General features: G+C 43.0%; 1 protein-coding gene across 3 annotated transcripts in view; it reads right to left on the reverse strand.

Annotated features, from left to right (window-relative positions):
• GNL3L (G protein nucleolar 3 like) overlaps positions 1 to 14104 on the reverse strand; it is a 66648-nt gene that overhangs the window by 43563 nt on the left and 8981 nt on the right. The window contains exons 1-2 of one of the 3 annotated variants that reach the window (XM_033921732.1): positions 4169 to 4241; positions 3540 to 3604 (exon numbers count right to left, since the gene is read on the reverse strand). In XM_033921732.1, the coding sequence (XP_033777623.1) occupies positions 3540 to 3604; positions 4169 to 4226 (123 nt within the window). In that variant the 5' untranslated portion in view covers positions 4227 to 4241. Of the gene's footprint in view, positions 1 to 3539; positions 3605 to 3692; positions 3779 to 4168; positions 4242 to 14104 lie in introns of those variants that run through there. The other 2 variants (XM_033921744.1, XM_033921722.1) reach the window with 2 other exon arrangements.

Below are 14104 nucleotides of genomic sequence, written 5' to 3' on the forward strand. Positions count from 1 at the left end.
CCACTCCACCACCTTGATCTGGCCAGGAGTGAGACCAAGCCCTCCTGGCCCCAGCAACCCCCCCCCCCCCTCTGATTGAACGGGCCAGGAGAGAGCCTAAGCTCTCCTGGCCCCGGCGACACACCCTACTGGATTGGGCCAGGAGGGAGCCCAAGCCCCCCTGGCCCCGGCGACCCCCTACCCCCCACTACAATACAGGCAGGAGGGATCCAGGCCCTCCTGCCCTCGACACAACCCCCTCCCCCCAACAACCGCCCTCCCACCAAGAACCCCCGATTGGACCTCTCCCGCCGACCCGTGACCCCCCCGGCCGACTCCACAACCCCCGCACCCCCACCCCTTCCCCGTACCTGAATGTTGGCCAGACGGACAGGTGCCAAGCCCGCCTGTCCGGCAGGCCAGCCGGGTCCTGAATGGGGCCGGATTGGCCCAGGCGGAAGAAACCCCACCCACAGGCGCCTGGGACAAAAATTTTTTTTTTAAAAAGTAGAATTATCATCTCTTAAGCTCGATGAAAGATACCGTGTTACTGCAATAGTTGGTTTTAAACACCTTGATTGACCAACGCAGGCGTCTGAGAGCTTAAGAGTGTATAAAAATCTGTATTGGTGACAATATAGTAAGTCCTATTTTTCACTTGTATTGTAAACGTTAGCACTTTATCCATTGTGGTTCATTCTTTGAAAATAAACCCCATAGTAACACAGTAAATGACGACTGATAAAGATCTGCGTGGTCCCTTCAGTCTACCCAACAGGCACATTCATTATCAGGACAATGTTGAACCAAAAATCCAGTACCATATTACATTTTAGTTGCTAAGTTCCACCATAAGATGTCTTCCCCTCCCTTCCTTGAGATAAGCAAGGCCTGCACTCATGATGATATGAATGTGGTATAAAATATGAAAATTTGCTCCTGATCCTTGCCATTTTCAGAGTTCAGACCATAAAAAAGTCTGCCTTACACTGGTTCTACTTCCCAGCTACTGAGGTGCCGTCAAAACCTATGCCAGCCCATCATGTATAAGGGACAGAGGACATAGAAGTCTGTCTTGCATCGGCTTCACTTCCCCACTGCTGGAATTACTCATTATTCCCATCCCCGTGTATAGTACCGTAGGAAACAATCCTGTGTCATACTTTAGTGACTATCTCCACCTCAATTCTTCTATACAAGCATAGATGATTTCCCGCAGTTATCCGCAGGGTCAGAAGCAGTGAGGAATTTTGCCGCCTTGTCATTCTCTCGTTACAGTCAAAGCTAGCTCCTGCCCATTCTGATCTGTCTTGCCATATACGGGACACAGACTGGACTTCACTTATCCATACATTATTAATTAATTATTATATTTTCTTTGCATTTCTGGAACATAGACCATAGAAGTTTGGCAGGTACTGTCCTCAGGTTCAACTTCTAGAAGGAATAGGTAGTCACTAGGCCATTGGAAAGGGTTGTTTCAGTGGAATGTAGAAAGTGAAAGCTATTCTGATTCACAACTTCTTCCCATCCCTCCTTCACTATCTGCCCAAACTGTGGCTAATTTCTATATAATCAGAACATAAAAATAGCCATACTGGGTCAGACTGATGGTCCAACTAGCCCAGTATCCTGCTTCCAACAGTGGCTAATCCAAGTCACAGTACATGGCAGAATCTCAAACAGATTCTATGCTACCAATCCCAAGGATAAGTAATGGCTTTTACCCCATGTCTATCTTGATAGCAAAATTATAGACTTTTCACCCAGGAACTTGTCCAAACTTTTTTTTTAACTGAGATATGCTAAGTGCTGTTACCACAGCATCCAGCAGTAAGTTCCAAAGCTTAACTATTTGTTGAATGAAAAAATATTTATCCTATTAATTTTAGAAGTATTTTACCATATAAATTAATTGTGTCCCCTTGTCTGTACTTTTTGAAAGTAAACAATTGATTCACATTTATTCATTCTACTCCACTCAGGATTTTGCAGACCACCACCTCCTCCTCCCCTATTTAATTCATCTCTCCTTCCCTTGCCCATGCTACACTTTGTTCCTTTTCTGAAATCAAAGGAAGAAACTGCCCATCTTATCTCCTAATCCAAACTAATTTTATGTTCCTCAGAACAAAGGAGCTGGATGAGAATGCTATCAAATCTCCCAGGTACTCATCCCCATCATCTGTTGAATTCTCAATACACTTGCCATTACGACTGTTCGTTTTTCCCTCAAACTTGCTGTGTTCATACCACTTCCCCACCTAAAACATCACTGGACTCCGACTTGTTAAGTATTGTCTTTCTTCTCCCTTCCATTTCTAAACTGTTTAAACACACCATTTGTCGCACCTATCTTGAATTTCTATAATTCTTAAGTTAATTCAGATCTAACTTAGCCTGGCTTTCACTTTCTACCTGCCACTGAAACACTTCTTCATAAGCAAGGACCTTTGAATCTCATTCTCTTGATTGCTTCTGATGTTGCTGATAACCATATAACCATAACACACTATACTCAACCAGATTTATGGTACTATATCATAGTTCTCTGTGATCCTGGGGAAGCTACTTAATTCTCCATCACCCCAGGTACCTTTAGATAGATTGTGAGCCTGCCAGGACAGATAGGGAAAATGTTTGAAGTACATGTATGTAAACCATTTTGAGTGTGGTTCTACAACTACAAAACAAGGCAGTATACAAGTCCAAATCCCTTTCCCTTTCTTCCTCCCTCCCTCATTCCACTTTTAATATATCAACTGGTGACTTCCTGCACTCCTGTTCCTCTAGGTAAGGTTGCTAACTGGATCCAGATTTGCAGGACAGAGTTGATACAATCCTGGGTTTACACCGTTGCATGCAGGGACTTGTAGTTCTCATTTCCACCACTGCATTCCCTAAGAAAAGCAAGACTACAAGTCCCTGCATGTAATGGGGTAAACCCAGGATTGGATCAACCTTGTCCTGCAAATCTGGATCTAGCTGTCAGCCTTGTCAATGGGTGTGTCTCAGGGCTATGTGAAAGGCCATCTTCTCTCTTCACACTTGTTCCTCTGATCTCCTTCCATAACTTTCAGTACCATTCTTATTTTGAGCACTCCCAAATCTGCCTCTCTTTTCTTGGACAGCCCTACATGCAAATTATAGCATTTTAGAAACAAAACAACAGACTCAGCTGCCTACAGCTAGTTTACAGCCATGCCCCCCCCCCCCCCTATCACTCAAGGGTTACTCCCTTCACTGGCACAAGGATGCTCTTCTAAGTATAAGTGGTACTCTGCAATCACTCTCCCACCATAATTCTCAATCTACTGCATATCATATATTCATCTATACTGCCCTGTTTTCTACAGATATGCAGATTTCCTTAAACCCAAGCTGCTGACAACTAAGCTCCAAAAATTGAGTGAAGAACCCAAGCTGCAGACCACATGTACGAGCTCCATTGACTCCACCCATAAGCCGAAGTGGAATGAAAGAACCAATCGATTATCCCGGAAGAGGTTACGTACTGCCGACGCGTGCGCGCGACGTACATTGGCGCCTACGGGTCTTACCTGACTGCATTTGCGCTTTCTCACCGTTGTCGCTAGCCGCAGTTTGCCCCTCTGACGCTGTTTCTCTGCGAAGAAAGGAAAGAGGAGAAAATGAAGCAGACGAGCAAATCACAGGGGGAAGGGAGGGAGAAAAGAAGGTGGAAAGTCGCTTACTATGCCGGGCCATGCTGCCGCGTGTGCCTGTCGTAAAACTAGTAAGGGAATGAGGAAAATGTCGCAAAAGCCCCGAGCGCGTGACACTGCCTTAAGGGGCGGAACGGACCGATGACCCCGGTGCATTGTGGTCTATATGCATACGTTTGTGGTGTTTTTCTGCGTTGGCGGAAACTATAAATCCCACCATGCAAAGGTGCCCCAGTTGCAATCTTATTGCTGACCTGCAAGTGTGTTCATTCTGCTGCCCCTCGGTATCTCTCCTCTTCTCCTTATACACTTCCCAAAGAACTAAGTTCCTCAGTTAAGCTGCTTTTAGCTTTACCCTTCTCCTCCACTGCCAATTCCAGACTTCGTTCCTTTCATCTAGCTGCCCCCTATGCCTGGAATGTTACCTGAGTTTGTCCATTAAGCCCCTTCCTTTGTTTAAAAGCATATTGAAAACCCACCATTTTAATATAGCTTTCAATCCTTACCCCTGCTCCCCAACCCAGCCAGTTGATTAACTGTTCCCCTTAACTGTATCCATGACATCCTGTTTGGCTGTTTAGATTGTAAGTTCTTTCGAGCAGGAACTGTTTTCTTACACTTTGTGACTCTGTGCTGCGCTGCGTGCGTCTGGTAGCGCTATAGAAATAGTAGTAGTAGAAGTAGCAGCAATGTGTTATGGCAGTGATAAAACCTGGGGGCCAGAAAATGTTACATCATACCAATAACTGCAGCGATGGCAAGTTTTGCAGTTCCAGGTTGGATTTTTGATCACCCCCATTCTGTTTACTTTGAAGCACCAGTTGATTTTAATGGCCAAGTTCAGGCGCTACATATCCCACAAGCTTTGGGGTGTAAGTAGCTCAAAAGGACTGACTGAAAAGCCTGGCAATTGGTAATTTGTCAGCTTTTGTCACCTCACCCAATTTAAAGACTTGTGGTTCTTGGTTATTTTAAAAGATCAACATAGAAGTTACAGCTGACCTTTTTTATGGGACTAAATTATTGCATCTGTGCCTACCTTTGCAAAATTAAAATCCCCTTTATCAGATAACTGAAAAAAACAACAACAGTACTTTCCAGTGCAATTGGAATGGTATGCTGAATCTTAGAATTATCCTCACAGTCCCCTGAGCACTGTCTGCAGATGTCAATCACAGCTTTTCAGCTCCTCTGCTGCCCCTTTCAGTTCCGCAGGCGAGCCTGAAGGAGTTCTGATTTGCTACCTTTAATTCTTTATTTTTGCAGTGTTTTTGTGATCATTTTTGGTTTGTGGTTTTTATGTGGCTCCAAGACCAGCTGTACCTACTTGGAGAGGAGTAGACTCTCTCTGCAGCTGGCAGTTGCATCTTTTGGGGACCTGTTCAGCCAGCCTGCTGGATATTTATGGAGCGCAGGGTTCCAGGCCATTGGCATTTGCTTGCTTCCTTGACTTGGTCAGGAGCTTGCGCGCAGACTGTCGGGCATCAATAGTATCCTTCAGGATGCTCACAGTGCCAGCTGCAATTTCACCTCCCCTTCAAGGTTTGATGATCGTTGTGGAAGAGGTTCCGTCCAACTGAGGTCTGACTCGCAGCCCGAAGATCTCGACATGATAGCTGACCAGTGAATTGAGGCAGAAATTTCCTCCATGCGATTTATTTATTTATTTAAAATTATTTGTAACCCGCCTATCTACAATTCTAAGTGGGGAACCATAATCACATACAAAATCACATTAAAAGATACAAACAAATACAAAACAGCATTAAAAAATCTGTTCTAACTCAAACTGTCACATGACTCATCAAAAATGCGCTCAAAACCAACACAGTTTTCACCTCCTTTCTAAAATGCCAGAGCATGTTCGATTGGCACAACGACAGAGGTAAGGCATTCCACAGCACTGGGCCCTACACAGGGATCATGGATTTGCGGTTGCCTGCAAGCCTTACGGCTGCTAATGATGGAATTTCTAATCTCAAACTATCTGAAGACTATAGCTCACGCAAAGGACAATACCACTGCAAAAGACAGCAGACACAATTAGACTGAAGCACCTTTAAACATCACACAAAGAACCTTAAATTCGACCTGCATACCAACAGACAGGCGGTGAAGCTGCTAAGTAGATTTAAAACAGACAGGAGAAAATATTTTTCACACAACGTGTAATTAAACTCTGGAATTTGTTGCCAGAGAAGATGAGATACTGGGGCTAGATTGACCCAGTAAGACTATTCTTATGTCCTTATGATTTCAAGTTTACCTCATTTATTGTATTTATGTTTATATTTGGTCATTTTACTATTAATTTGCTGTTAACAAAATTGTAAGTTTGATGTTAAACTGTACCTGCTGTACACTGTCTTGGGTGAAACTCTTCATAAAGGCAGTTAATAAATCTCAATAAATAAATAACCACTCTGTAAAAGTCTTGCATACAGAATTTTTGACTAATACTTAAATGCCTCCATTTAGAGGAAGAAATGCACTAACAATGTAAAGATTGAGTAAAAGCATACTCCTCTCAAAGGCAGCTAAACGACAACTAGTGTAATGCCATAAGGTGTTTCTGTCACTAGATGTGCTCCATAACTTTTAAAATGTTCTCTTGGGAGCTTTTGGATACATCATTACCAAGATGCCAGCTGTTTAAATCACTTTTGTATTGTATTGTATTAGTTATTGGAGCAACCAGTTCCTCTCTTTGATAATGTCATACAAGAAGAATACAATTTTAAATCAGTATTTCCATTCAGCTGATCGAGATGCTCCAAACAGACCATGTGGTGCTTCAAGCCAGGCCAATGCTTCAGAGGCAGATGAGTGATCAGTTCTGAAGCCATACTAGTGGATATGGTGCCTTTTGTGAAAGATACCCCCTTAATAAATGTGAATTAAAAGCATTGCTGTTGGAATTAAAGGATGCTGTCAACAAATATGTAGCAGATAGAGCAGCAAAACTTAACTCATTCAGGACTTGAGAGGAGGGCTGGAAGATGAGCTGTTGTGTGGAAGAAGCAGAGCAGCAAATTGAAGAGCATTAGATGTTCTTCATGATAGTAACATAGTAGATGACGGCAGATAAAGACCCGAATGGTCCATCCAGTCTGCCCAACCTGATTCAATTAAAATTTTTTTTTTTTTCTTCTTAGCTATTTCTGGGCGAGAATCCAAAGCTTTACCCGGTACTGTGCTTGGGTTCCAACTGCCGAAATCTCTGTTAAGACTTACTCCAGCCCATCTACACCCTCCCAGCCATTGAAGCCCTGGAGAAGTTTCCATTCTTGCTTCTCTTACAGAGAGAATGCAGAATCTGTAGAATTGTTCTAGACACAATAAACTTTGGATCCTCAGTGTTCCAGAGTCAGAAAGTGATAAAAATTGTGCAAGATATTTGTCGGCAAATTTTATAGGGAGACCAAACAACAAATGGATAAGACTTGGTGATTAAGATTGAATGAGCACATTGGGCTTTGAGGCCTCCACGTACAAATAAGCCACAGGACATTATAGTATATCTCCATACTTGTTCCATTAAAAAAAAGCCTGTTGTCTCAGTAAAGTGAAGTATAATGAAGCTCAGATTAAGTTTTTCTCAAACCTTGGAAAAATGTAGGTATCTGAAAGAGATAAATATTTTATTAGAACGGAAATACATCCTTTATAAATAGCTGTTCCCTTAAGGACTTTTCCTTTATCAGTGGCACTACCTACAAAGTCAAAACATTGGCAGAGGCTCACTATTGTCTTAGTAAAGTTGGGCTCTGGATAGAAGCTCAAGTCCACCTGTGTACAGGACAGTACATCTTGCCTGAACATACCCAGATGGCATTGACTGTTGGATTGCATGAAGCAATTGAAGTGCTGCTCCATGGAATTTACTGACAACTCTTGTCACATTAGTTGAGATCACCCTGTTTTGCAGTATATGTGCTGTGGCTCGCTGGTCCTTTTGACAGACCTGCTGATTTGAGAGCATATCCTGTTGAGGTGGCTTCAAGAGATGGATGCTCAATGTCATTTGCATATTATGAATTTTCAGATAGTACAGTAGACTCAGTTATCCGGCACCCATGGGAATTGGTAGATGCTGGATAAATGTAGTTTCTGGTTGCTTGAGAGTTACCATTAAAAATAGGCCTAATTAATAGTATATCCCATTCCATAAACACTGTATTGACTTGATATTAATATTGAAATACAGTAAATAAAAGCAAAGATTTCCCCTATCCTAAGGCCTGAAATTCTGCCTTTCTCAGGTTCCATCCTTCTCCGTTTTCTCTCACTCTAATTATAGTTTTGTCTCCCTTCCCTCTTCCCCTTTCTGGTCTGAGTCAAGTTTCAAGTTTATTTTTCATTTGATATACCGTCTATCAGAAATTATCTAGATGGTTTACAATCTTTAAAAAATAAAAACAAAGGAGGGGTTACAAGACCTGTAAGACTGACTGAACAGGAGGGACGAAACAATAGGAGGTAAAAAATACATCGAGAGAAAAAATAATTAAACTGAGGGAGGGGGGGGAGAATAGCACAAGAAGGTAGTGATCACTTTGAAAGAAGCATTCTTTGGTTGAGAGAACCTGAAGGAAATCTTTGAAAGGGGAAGTCATCCTTGAACAAAAATGTTTTAAGTTTGAACCGGAATTGTTTTACAGAGGGCTGTTGTTTGATATAAAGGGGAAGAGCATTCTAGAGCAAGGGTGCTGTCACAGAGAAAATAGCTTTCCTAGTGGAATCATAGAAAATTTGACGAGTGGGAGGAATTACTAACAGATTTTGATTATTGGAGCGTAGTGTTCGGGTTGTAGTATAGGTAATCAGATGTTTGTCGATATAATATGGGATGGTCACTCTCTCTTCCTCTCTCTATCATCCCCCCACTTGTAGGTCCAGCATCTGTTCCTTCTTTCCCATCCTTCTTTTGGGTCTGGGTCACTTTCTCTCTCCCTTCCCCCCACACTTATGGTTTCAGCATCTATCCATCTCCCTTCCTGTGCCCTTCCCCCTGCAGGTCCAGCATCCATGTCCCTTTCACCCCCCACACACACTTTTGGTACACCTCTTCCCCCCCCCCCCCCCACACACACACAGGTCTGCCGTCCTTCCCTCAGAGTGGGTCTGGCCCCCCTTACTTACCTGCGGCTCTCCAAAAAAATCAGCCACAAATTTCCCTCCTAGTTTCTGAAGCAGCAGCGGCAGCCACAAATCTCCATCCAGCCCACAAAGCATCATAACATAATATAAATTTTTATTTATATATCGCAAAAGCCTTTCGGTTCTATGTGGTTTAGAAAGAAGTGGACTGACCATAGTGAGCCACAATGGCACTTGCTTGGTTTGTATTGATGCTGGTATTGAATGCACATGTATTATTTTATATATCTCCCTTGTTCTTTGCATGACCCTTTGTAGTATGCTTTTTTACCTAGCTTGCATCTGGTCTCTCAGCCTTGATCTTTTTGCACTTGAACTATTATGTCTGTTATGAATATTTTTACTTGGAACATATGTGGTAGCAGTTTCCCTGGAAAAAAGGTTTTGACAGCCCTCTGTCTTCAGGGGGTGGGGATTGTGTTCTTACAGGAAACACGCCTCAGTGATTTAAAACATTAAAAATGAGTGAGGGAGTGAGTTGGCCACTGTTATTTTGCTGCTGCCTAGTGTACCACAGAGTGAGCACTGCTGTCGTTAATAAAAATATCCCTTTTGAGGAGTGCAAAGTTATTAAGGCTCCAATGTGGCATTGGAAGCTGGTGCAATGCTTGATTTATGGAGACCCTTTTGTACTTGTTTCCCTTTATGCACCTAGGGCCATTTTCTATAAACGGTGCCTAAGCGCGCCTATATTGTAGGCACCGCTCAGCACAATTGTCAATCAACTGCTATCCACGATTTATAGAACAGGCCTAGTGGCGCCTAGGAATTAAGTACAAGCGCATATTTAACACAATTACCACCTACATTGGCGCAAAGACCTGGAACAGCCTCCCGATAACCATCAAAATAGAACCCAGTTATCTCAGTTTTTGAAAGAAACTTAAGACTCTTCTTTTTGAGACAATACACTCCGTTGACAATCAATAGCTGCTTTGACTCAAAGAACACCATATCCTCATCCAATACAAACTGTACTTCTAATGTCCACTCTATTCTTCCCTGCAAAAGTCTCTCCCTCTCCTCCTCCTACTTACTGTCTCCTTACTCCTTCTTCTTTTGCCCGTCACTTGAATTATACGTCGCCTTCAACCTATTTAGGCATAGAGTGACTCAAACTGTAGATTAGATTAGATGTAGGCACCTATATATTAGGGCGAAACACACTTTCACAAGAAAAAAGATATGGCAATGTCATATAAAGAATGTAGGCAGTGCTGCTTCAGTTCCAAGGAGAAAGTTCAGATTGAACTGGAGGAAAAGCCTCAGATAAAGGCCCTCCCACCACCACAATGGTGGATAAAGGTGGTCGGGTGGTAACCTCACTGGCAAAAACCTCCGTTATACTCCCAAAATGAAAAACTGTAAGCAGGGCTGTCTATGCTTGATAGAAGAAAAACTTTCTACTTATCTCAGTTGATCGTTACACCGACGATGGCCAGCGTTTCACTAACTTGCTGCCTCAGGGTGTATCAAAAGTCCGATCAAGGCCATGTTTTACTGGGCCTAATTTACCAGTACCTAACTGGGACGCCTAGCAATGCCTGTCAATTATGCCTATTCTCCGTCCCTTACCACGCCTACTTTTCAGCTAGGCATCAGAGTGCGCCTCCACTTAGGCGTCGCTAGGTGTCCTAAGAGTTCAGCACCAAACTCTTAATTGGTAATTAAAACGTGTTTTTATTTTGATTGGCTGAAAACTGGCGCTGTCAATTTCCACTCTTGATTAAGCCAATTAAAAAAAAGAGTTCCATGCGGATCCCAAAGGTAAGTGTGACAAGATGGCCACAATTAGGGTGCTTAGCAGCACCTAACATAGCCTACTTTTATAGAATCTGGCCCCTACCATTTATGATAGTACTTTTTCCCCGTTTTTTTAAAGTTCTACTGACTGTCAGATAATACTTGGGGGAGGGGATTTCAGTGCTGTAGCTGATTCTTATTTGGAAAAAAAATAGCATTTCATGAGGCACTTGTCGCCCTCAATGTGGAGTTCAGCTATTATGGTACAAGAAAACAAACGGGCAGCCGATTCACAAGATCCAGGATACAAAAAAAACAAGTAGATCAGAATAGAGATCCAGAACTCCAATCTAGAATGTATTCACCACATAAAGGGCTCCTTTTACTAAGCTGCGGCGTTAGCATCTAGCATGCACGGCAATTCTGCGCGCGCTAAGCGTGTGCTAAAACCGCTATCGCAGCTTAGTAAAAGGAGCTCAGAATCATAATTAAATAATTGAAAGCCCAACACAGCCTTGTTTCGCTGCAAAAACTAACAATCAAAACCCTACATATTAGTATATTCACAATAAACCACTGTGTGGTTTATGCTGTTATCTGTCCATATAATCTTATCTATATTGGCAAGATGAAAAGGAGACTCAGTCTGAGGATAATTGAACATAAAAGTGAAATTAAGAGAAAATTAAAGACAAGCCACTAATGGAACACATGATTTAAACTGGTCATGCTTTTGAAGAGTACAGATGTCATGGAGAGGAGGCAACAAAGATCAACTTCTGCTGAGAACTGAACAAAGGTCTGCATATATATATGGACTTATCTGTTTTTTTAGAGACTGCAAAGATCCCTGTTTATTAGGGACATTTTTTTTTAGTAAGGACATTTGTGGATATTCATAAATATTTTAGATTGCAAGAATTTATGTTTGTTGATGCAAAATGTCCTATGTCCCTTCCGGCAGAGTCCATTCCCTAGGTGTTTAATCCGTTCCCGCAATCCGGGAGTTGCAGAAATCCAAAACCTTTTCTGAGCATGTGCTCCTCCTACCTTAGAAAGTAAGTTAGAGCCCCCTACAGTTTCAATTTCTGAAAGCAATTCCACGCAGAAGTCTTTTTCTTATTTTTTCGCTTAAAGTTTTTTTTTTTTTCAGTGGCTTCAGTGCTGTGAGACCCCGTGCGGAGTCCTCTGCCCGAAGAAAGATCGCAGGAATGTTTAAGGAGAGGGGAGAGTAAAGGATGCAAATTATCCCTGTCAACATCTAAGCAGCCTGTAGATAGAGGGAAAAACACAATTTAAGGTGTCTGTATACACGTTAGAAGCGTAAAAGATAAGATATGAGAGTTAGAGTATATAGCAATAAATGAAGAGGTAGATATAATAGGCATCTCGCGGCAAGAGGCACATCCTGTAGGAAATCAGCCGGCACCAGGGCCTCTCCTCTCTGTGCATCTTCCCTTCTGGTACCCCCCACTGGCAGCTTAAGTTCTGTGTGTAGGGCCTTCGTGCATGCGTGGACATTGACATGATGACATCACGCATGCGTGTGATCTCGTCATATTGACGTCTGCGCCTTGAGCTACGGCCACTACGTTTAGTGTGCTATGGCTTGACAGTTTGTGAGACACTTTTGTTGATAATATCCTGAAATCTACTCACTGTGCAGACAGCAATTAAAAAAGCAAAAAGGATGCTAGGAATTATTATTATAATGCTACTCTTATTGCTCCATGGTGCAACCTCACCTTCAGTGTTTTGCACAGTTCTGGTCACCGTATCTGAAAAAATGCTGTGGAGGGGCATTTTCAAAATGACATCTAAATCTGTTTTGCAGAACATGTACAAAAATCCAGTACCAAACATACCCCCATTTTTACAAAACCGTAGCTCATTTTTAAGCACTGCAGCGGTAACAGCTTCTACTGCGGACTGCTACAGTTTCCTGCACAGAAACTACATACCAGCAGAACACTTGATCTTGGACATACATGCAAAACACAGATAAATCCCCACCAAATAAAGAATAAATGATCACAGACTAGAAAGAGAAAGACAACAAAATGAACCGAAAACCCCACGAAGACAGACTTTATATGGAATACAAGGTGAAGAAAACCAGAAAATGCATTTCCTATTCTACTATGCAAAATACAAAGTTATCAGAGATACAGTTTTCCCCCCAAACAGGGAACATCAAAGATTTTCCACCAGATTATGAGCAGAAAAAAAATACTGGCTAATCTTGGGGGGAAGGGGGGAAGAGGAGAAAGCTATAAAGGAAATATATTGTATCCTACCAACAGGTATGAAACGTGACTTGACCAGAGATAATTCAAGTATGGAAATTGTTCTTGTTATTGACCCCTCATATAATTTTATTTTACTGTTGTTACTACCTAGTACTTTGAACATTATCTCCTGTCCTTTTTTTCTCTGTATCTATTAGTAAATGTATTACTTTGGCAACACATATTCAAATGGAGTGGATTGCATAGGGTGCAGTTTGGAAAGGAAAAGCTCCTTTCATAGTAATGTCTGTTAAGTGTGAAACGGGTAGGAGGGGGCTTATGGAAACAAAGTTTGCGCATTTAGGTCCTGCTGAAGGGGTTACATTTTCAAGAGCGGAGCCATGCCAAAGGCACAGGGCCAGTGCAAGAGTATTGGACACCCTATGAGAACTTTCAGCTTTACACATCCTGCATGCAGCTACAGTCTCAGCACCCTGAGGTTGTGGGTTCAAAGTCCGCACTGCTCCTTGTGACCCTGGGAAAGTCACTTAATCCTCCACTGCTCCAGGTATATTAGATAGATTGTGAACCCAGTGGCGTACCAAGGGGGGGGGGCTGTCCACCCCGTGTACAGCCTTAGAGGAGGTGCATAGCTGGACAGGTCTGGAAAATTCCTGGGCTACGACGGCACTCGGTGGCATCAGCGCACCCCCCCCCCCCTCCGCTACGGCACTCAGCGGCATCGGCGCCCCCCCTGCCCCATGACAGCACTCAAGTTCAGCCTCCTTCTCCCGGCATCAGCAGAACTTCAGATCGGCAACAGGTGCTCAGTCAAAAGCTTCCCCTGACTGAACTGCCTGGGCGGAAACAGGAAACTGAGTCAGGGGAAGCTTTTGACTGAGCACCTGTTGCCGATCTGAAGTTCTGCTGATGCCGGGAGAAGGAGGCCAAACTTGAGTGCTGTCGCGGGGCAGGGGAGGTGCCGATGCCGCTGAGTGCCGTCGCAGGCCAGGAATTTTCCGGACCTGTCCGGCTGTGCACCCCCCCACTAAGGCTGCACCCAGGGCAGACCGCCCCCCCCTCCCCCTTGGTAAGCCACTGTGTGAGCCCACCAGGATAGATAGGGAAAATGCTTGAAGTACCTGTATGTAAACTGCTTTGAATGTGGTTGTAAAACTTAAAAAAAAAAAAAAAGTATACAATTCCCAGTCCCTTTCAATGGTAGGTGCCCAGCCCAATAGCTGCCCCCTCCTCAATTTTCATAATTAGACAAATTCTACAATCATGATTACCCTACAACAGTTCTATAAA

The sequence above is a fragment of the Geotrypetes seraphini genome, chromosome 1 (genome assembly GCF_902459505.1).
Source record: "Geotrypetes seraphini chromosome 1, aGeoSer1.1, whole genome shotgun sequence".
Classification (NCBI taxonomy): Eukaryota; Metazoa; Chordata; class Amphibia; order Gymnophiona; family Dermophiidae; genus Geotrypetes; species Geotrypetes seraphini.